The 7770-nt window shown below is 41.5% G+C and overlaps 1 protein-coding gene across 1 annotated transcript; it reads right to left on the bottom strand.

Moving 5' to 3' along the window:
• Window positions 1-1485: 1485 nt before the first annotated feature.
• Window positions 1486-6181, bottom strand: LOC311062896 (melanocortin-2 receptor accessory protein 2A-like; the record flags this gene model as incomplete). Its single annotated transcript, XM_084082115.1, has 3 exons — window positions 1486-1954; window positions 5220-5319; window positions 6064-6181. 3 exons carry the CDS (start codon window positions 6179-6181, stop codon window positions 1486-1488), a joined length of 687 nt encoding a protein of 228 aa, XP_083938241.1.
• Window positions 6182-7770: the final 1589 nt, after the last annotated feature.

Raw genomic sequence — 7770 nt, 5'->3', positions numbered from 1 at the left:
TTTTAACATGAGAAAATACAATTATGGTGTTTGAAAATGTGCCTTTCTTGGCCCAAAAATAACACAAATAATACAGTAGGCTAGTTGTCACCATCGAAGTGACTGATTTGGACTTGTTAGTGTTGTTTTAACACTGATAGACTCGCTGGCATTCTCAACACATCCCTTTGTTAGTCACAAAATACAGCTCCATCATTTGCTGACAAGTCAAAATGCAAGTTAGCAATGTTCCAATGCATAATTATACTGGCAGTAGATAAAATAGCCTAATATGTTTACGCTGCTTAAAGATTATTCATGCATAAATAAGCAGATGGGAGATGCTCCGTGGCATACCTGATTATACATAAACAGTACACACAGATCACAGCAATACTTATTTATTGTTATGGCTAACCTCCTCCTGGAATCCTGAGGGACCTGTTTTAATTATCGTATCTTAACCACTTTAACCCTGGCATCCCAATTTTGGGCATTATCGGCGTAAAATGTTTAACTGAAAGAAAGAAAACAATCTGAATGTCTCGCAAGTTTTTCAAAAAGAACAGATCTACTGTAGTTGGTTATTTTCAAAATAACTTAAAATGTATTTTAGCAAGTAACTTAAGATTTATTCACAGAGATAACTTTGATCTGACCCTGTCATTAAGTAATGCAAATAATAAAAAAAAAACATATATAGTGTATATCTGTACTGTACTGGCATTCTTAACACATCCTTTTGTCCACAGAATACAGCTCGTTTGCTGACAAGTCAAAATGCAAGTTAGCAATATTCCCTTGCATAATTATCCTGGCATTACATAAAATTGTTGTTGTAGTCTCTCTCTCTCTCTCTCTCTCTCTCTCTAGGGGTCAGGGTTTATTTTGCTAGCTCACTCTACATTATGCTTATTACATGACATACTTAAAAAAAAAAAAAAAATGTTATGAAATATTTATTTTAAAATAATTGTGTATGTTTTCTCTCATAAAGGGGTCAGGGTTTATTTTGCTCTAATTACCAGCTCACTCTACATTATGCTTATTACATGGCATACTTGTAAAAAAACAAAACAATAATTTGCTATTGCAAATATTTCTTTTAAAATAATTGGATTTTGAGCTGGCAGTTCACCCCTCTTCCAAATAACCTCCAATTATGTTTTTTACTTACTCTGGAGGAGCTACAGTATTAGCAAAGTTAATTTACAATTCGACTTCATCATGCAATAGTTCTAAATGTTGAGGATATCATCTATAACTGTGTCACTTTGTCAACTAATTATTTAAATGACATACCATCCATTGGTAAGCACCATACATCGATGTAATATTTTGCTATCACTCACTTTGTGGGTTCATGAGTTACTTTGAACTTCTTTTTCTACAGTGAAACATTTCTCATTTTGGAACAAGGATCTGTGTACCTGTGGTTTATGTCCAATGTGTGGTATTGGTATCTTGGGAGAAGAGAGTCCAAACACAGAGAGAAATCTCCTAAGATCAGTTGATGGCCCCGTGGCCATCCTGAGCATGGGATTGGCTGTTGTTGACCAGCACGACAGCCGGCTCACAAAGCAGTAGATCATCGTCTTCCAGTGCAGAACTGTGGTCTGAGGTCACAAAGTTAGGGATGTTAAACTGAGGCGGCAAGACCCTTTCTTTGTTTAATTTGGTCTCCTCTGTAAGACCTTGGAGAGGTCGAAGGGCCTCTGCTTCCTCTCCTTCCTCAACCATATCCTCTCTGCCATATGAACCCAAACCTTTAAGCCTTCTGTGGCCCTTTGGGGTTTGGGCCCCAGACTCACACTGTCCCCAGGCCTGTTCCTCCTCATTGACAAACAAATGTAATAGAGTGTGTGACTCGGCCAGCATTGGGCGAGAGAAGGCCTTGCCGGTTTGGTCCTGGGGGCTGTTGAAGTCCACCACACAGTTACCTAGATGATGGCGCTTCTTGGCTGCCTCCAGGTTTCTGTCAGGATGGGATAGAAGATAATAGGAAAAAACGAGTGAGGCAGGAGAAAGAAAATGGGGAAGAAATATCATGCTCTTGATCTTTTCAAATGTAGTGATTCCTAACTGAGACTGAAGGTGGTCTTAAGGCAGATGAAAAGGGTAAGTCTGCATGAGTGTGACACTATTTAATAGTAAGCTTTTTATGCCAGTTTACATCATCTAGCCAGTTTCAGTCTTGGTTAATTCCCAACATTGGACGTTCATAAAAAAAAACTTTTCGATATCTTGTATGTATTTCATTTCAGGACACCCACATGTGTTGTTATCACATAACAGTAAGTAAGTAGTTCAGAGTGGAGCTGAGAACAACGGTGTCTATCTCATTTTCAATGCGCTAGACTTCTGGGAGATGTATTGCTGAGGTGGAGTGCAACAATCAGACATCAGTTTTTACCCCGAGCCATTGTCAAACTGGCGTCGAGAATGGATGAGAAACCTTGTGGCTGCTGAATGAGAAACAAGATGAAATTGTTGGCTGCAGTCTAAATAATCACACCCGCTGACTGTGTTGGGCCCCATGTGTGTGTGCGTGTGCGTGCGTGCGTGTGTGTGTGTACACACGTGTGTGGGAAGTGTGTGTGTGCACACAAGCGTGTGAAGCTTGTGTGTGTGTGCATGTCTTCAAGTGGTACATGTGTTGCACTGTCTCCTGTTTGTGTTTAAGTAGTGTAATTGGTTGCATCTTTGTGTTGCAATCAGCTGCAGCTGTTTATGCTGTGGATATATACTTTTTTTTCAATATATCTGTTTATTGGGTTTTTTGCAGGTTATTTTTCCTCCCATATGAGGACAACATTCGTAAACTCAAAATGCAAGCATGTATGTTGTACATAGGTACCCCTCATTTCCCTCCCATCCACCCACTCGCCCTCCCCCCACCCACTCTTCCCGGTTACTGAGACAATGCTACAATCTTAAAGAAATAAAACAAGAACGAAGACAGGAAAAAAGAAAAAAGAATACATATATATATATATATATATATATATATATATATATATATATATATATATATATATATATATATAACAACTTTTCCCTTCCCTCTCCTTCCCCACCTTCCCTCCCTCCTTCTTATAAAAAAGAGGAAAAACATATACAAGTTCTTAGAAAACAAGGGAAGAGGAAAAACAAAAAAAATAAATTCAAGGAGAACTCAAAATCTCAACAATCCTATTTGTGGGTGATAAGGAAAAACAGCTCTATCAGAAATATTGGATCAAAATGACACAAAACTAAAGTTACTCAAAAGAAAGTAGAGACTTGGAAGAATTGGACAGAATTTTTTAAGTGCTTCCTTTGAAACCCTTTTTGGATGAAGATAGCCTCATGCGTGTGGGAGGCAGACTTCAAAGAACAAACTGAGAACATGGACAAAAGCACCCATGGATTTAACGGCTGAAGACAAGGTTTCTGAGTTGCTGATCAAAAGATGGAAATGAGGAAATGCACTCACAAGTCAGAGTAAACAGGATCTACAGGACATATGTACAGGATTGTACGTGGCAGACAACTTGCAAAGAGGATTGTCAAGTGCTGTTTTATCTGTCGCAAGTACAAGGTCAAGGCTGGACAACAACATACAGTACAGCACCCTTACCACGTGACTGTAGTAGGTATAGATTTAGCTGGACCATTATATGTCAAACCGCACATTCAAAAGGTGTATATAGCATTATTCACATGCGCTATAAGAACAGTCCATTTAGAACTAGTTTCAGATTTGACTGCAGACTCATTTTTACTGTTATTCAGGCGATTTATTGCCAGAAGAGGAGTGTGCAGTACCATCTATTCAGATAGCGCAAAAAACTTTAAAAGACCTGACAAGGACTTAAAGGAAATGTGGAATGTGATGAAGGGAAAGGAAATGCAAAGGTTTTTCTAATTTTATTATTGACAAACTTATAGGCAATAAATGAATTTTGAGTGCAAAGTAAAGAAATTGTCAGAGTCTATGATGTTTGCGCCACAACAAGGACTGACACAGAAATTATCATATCAAACATCGAAATGCGTGAATGCAGTATGAAGCAGGCTCTATAGGTTACCATAATGTCCATTATTGTGTCCTACCGGAACTATAGTACACACAACAAACAGTCAAATGGTTAAACGGTTTTGTTGTCACAGTATTGTGGGCCCCCGACTTCAAGTAATTTGACAACTGTGTTCCCCTGCCTAATCTAGTTGAATATGTCTGCTCTAGACTTTGTAAGGTATGTCCGATGGTACCCAGTCTAGCCAACACATCGGATAGGAGAGGGAAACTCTGATTCCAAACCACCTGCTGCCTGGCAGGTCATTCCTCCTTAGAACAGGCTATAGGAGAAGGTAACTCTGACCCAAAATCCACCTGCTGCCTTGTAGGCTATGTCCTTCTAGGCAAAGGCTATAGAGATGCACACTCCGTACGATAAAGCTGCACCTTCTTGGGCCGCCCTACATGTGGTAGTTTCTGCACCTGTTGGGCAATGACCCTCTGAAGGTGAGAGGGTGGTGAGAGGACTGGACGACCGCTCAACACCTAAAACCTAAAACCAAGGCACCTGACTCCCACCACCCCACCCCCACAAGTCCTGCGGCGATGGAGAAGTGGTGACGGGAGCAGGCAGAGGATGTTGCTTGGAGCTTCTATCCATGACTCTGCGGTTGTAGGGTGATGGCTGTCCACCGTACATTGGGGCAGATAGGGTGCCTGTGTCCTCCTACAGCTATAGCAGCCCTATCTAGGGATGGCACTGCTCTCAGTATCTGTGGAAGACTGTGTGTCCCAGGGATAGGGCTAAACGCTCCCACATGAGGAGCCACGCAAAGAGGAAATAACTGCCTGTCTACTCATCCGTTGGATCGACGGGAGACTCCACCAGACAGTAAACTGGACTAAACCTGACTGCACTTGGCCCGTTGTTTTACAAAAGTCGGTCTAAAGAGAGAGGGTGGGCAGGCAGAGAGAGGAAAGACAGGAACGTTGCGATTACAGTTTGTGCATGGTTGACACTATATCCCAAATCCAGTTCTTAACACATACACCACTACAGAGATAGTAGTATTTACCTGTCCAGAGAGAGAGAAGAGAGCTTGATATTACACAAAGCCCTTGCTTGCAGTGAAAGATACAGGTGTCTTTGGATTTCATCAAACTGCCCCCCCCCCCCCCCCCCCCCCCCACCACCACCACCTCTCCCAGAGGCTATACATTGATGAAAGTTTAAACTCACTCTTGATGTGGGGCTCCTGTTTTTGTCAGCAGCGTGAGAACAAAGAACATGAAGATGACAAACACAGCAAGTCCGACCCAAAACCCGATGACGATGGAGTCTGCAATGGCAGAGAAAAACTTGATATATTAAGTAACATCTGTTAATGTGATGATTTTGATTTCACTTCTGTTTTCTCCCACACACAGACACACGCACGCACACGCGCGCGCGCGCGCGCGCGCGCACACACACACACACACACACACACACACACACACACACACACACACACACACACACACACACACACACACAGCCAAGAGGGAAGGAAGGGCATGCTATATAGGGCAGGCCTTGGTGCCTTTTAAATTTAATGTAGGCAACTAAGTAGGCTAAACAACTAGTCCTAGCCTAATTAAATGTAATTAATGTGAAATAGTTAAAGTAGCCTACCAAATAGGGCTAGCCTAATTGGTAGATATCAAAGCAAGACCAACAGCAGCATGGCTGTTATTATTGATAACATATTTTTATTGACATTAAAAGATGATAAAGATTGTTTAGTCGCACGCACGCAGGCGCGCGCGCGCGCGCGCAAACACAGCACGCACCAGGCACACACGCACGCACGCACGCACGCACGCACGCACACACACACACACACACACACACACACACACACACACACACACACACACACACACACACACTCAGTCAGTCAGTCAGTCAGTCAGTCAGAGACACACACACACACACACACACACACACACACACACACACACACACACACACACACACACACACAGAAAACACCACATTAGCTACAAAGTAAAACACTGAACAGTATTGTAGTCAGTCTTACATCTATGAGCTTTGAGACCCTCAAAAGACACGGGCTCCTCATCGTCATAATATTCATATTGCCACACGTAGTCACTGCGCCGAGAGTTGGCTCTGCTTTGGTTGTAGAATTCGGACATGGTCGAGTCATGTGGTTCACGAACCTTTTAAATGAAAAATAATACCAGAGGCAGACGACATTACAAAACACGTAGCCTCCGTTGACCGTTATACTATATAAAAAAGTTTACCAAGCATTGACACGAGATGGAATCAACTGTCAACCGATAGTTTAATGATTTGAGAATTCCGCTACTCCCATCTCCCTACTCGGAAATTCAGTGTCCTTTTTCCTGAAACTACACAAATAAAATCGCTTTACCTTTACGTGAAACCACTCTGATCCATGACTCCTCGGGCTGGCAAACTGATGCGCGCCTCTACACAGCAACTGTCTGCGAGCACCTACTGTACTCCCACTCTCTCTCTCTCTCTCTCTCTCTCTCTCTCTCTCTCTCTCTCTCTCTCTCTCTCTCTCATATATATCTCATGTCATCATGATTTGTGTGCATGGGGATCTCATCTTAAACAAGTTCAGTGCTTAATGAGTCTTCCAGTTTAGTAGACCTTGTATTGTGAATTTGTACTTCCATGTACTGTTGTTCTCATGTCTTACTAAATAAAGTACATCAATCAATCAATCAATCAATCAATCTCTCTCTCTCTCTCTCGCACTTTTAGAGATACTTTCTCATAATAATGACTTAGTATAGCCTATCCTAATTATGACTTAGTATATCATCATAACATGACTTAGTAGAACTATCTCATAATTACCTCATAAGTATGGCAATAGTATCTCATATAACTTAGCATCTCATAATTATGACAATAGTATCTCAATTATGACTTGAAAAAATCACAGGCAGCACTGACACAATTTGCTCTGAAGTCCTGATGAGAAAGCTGAACCTTAAAGGGATAGTTCACACCCAAAATGACTTTTTTTTTAAATCAATTAGTAACCCCATGGATAATTGAATTCATGGATATTTTTCTGTTTTTGTCGCATTCCTAAGCCAATATTTTGATGACCGGCAGTGGTTCCGGGATCTCCTACTCCTACTGGAACCGCTGCATACTGGTCCGCTGGTCATCAAATTATTGGCTTAGGAATGTGACAAAAACAAAAAATCCATGAATTCAAATCCATGAATTCAAGTCTCCATGGGGTGCATAATCAATAGAAAAAAAGTTATTTATTGGGTGAACTATCCCTTTAAAGGAAGGAAATAGGCCCAAATCAGTTTGAAGATTTCAAGCCTCACTGGGAAACGGAGTGAGAGTGGCTATCCCGCTGCTACTGTAAATACTTATAGGATCTCCATAGTAAAGTTGGAGGAGTTGCCAAACAAACATTGTGTTGATAAGCAAAGCAGATATTGAAAAAGAGTTTGACACCAGATGATCTGGGGAGAGCTGAAACTACCATCATTCGCTTCACACAACAGCAAAGGTTCACTGATGAACTGGCTGTGCTGTCATCTGGAAAAGGTCAAGTGAAGAAAGACGGTCCCATCTACAAACTGGACCCCATTCTGGAGGATGGCTTACTATAAGAGTTGGGGGGACGTTGAGGGCAGCAATGCCTGAGGAATCCAAACTTCCAGTTATCCTCGCGAAAGACCTGCATGTATCCACTCAAATTACAAAGTACATCCATGAACAG

Source organism: Gymnoscopelus microlampas (assembly GCF_963454915.1).
Source record: "Gymnoscopelus microlampas genome assembly, chromosome: 16".
In the NCBI taxonomy this organism is placed as follows: domain Eukaryota; kingdom Metazoa; phylum Chordata; class Actinopteri; order Myctophiformes; family Myctophidae; genus Gymnoscopelus; species Gymnoscopelus microlampas.
The sequence above is the reverse complement of the archived record's forward strand: the minus strand, read 5'-3'. Positions and strand labels throughout refer to the sequence as shown.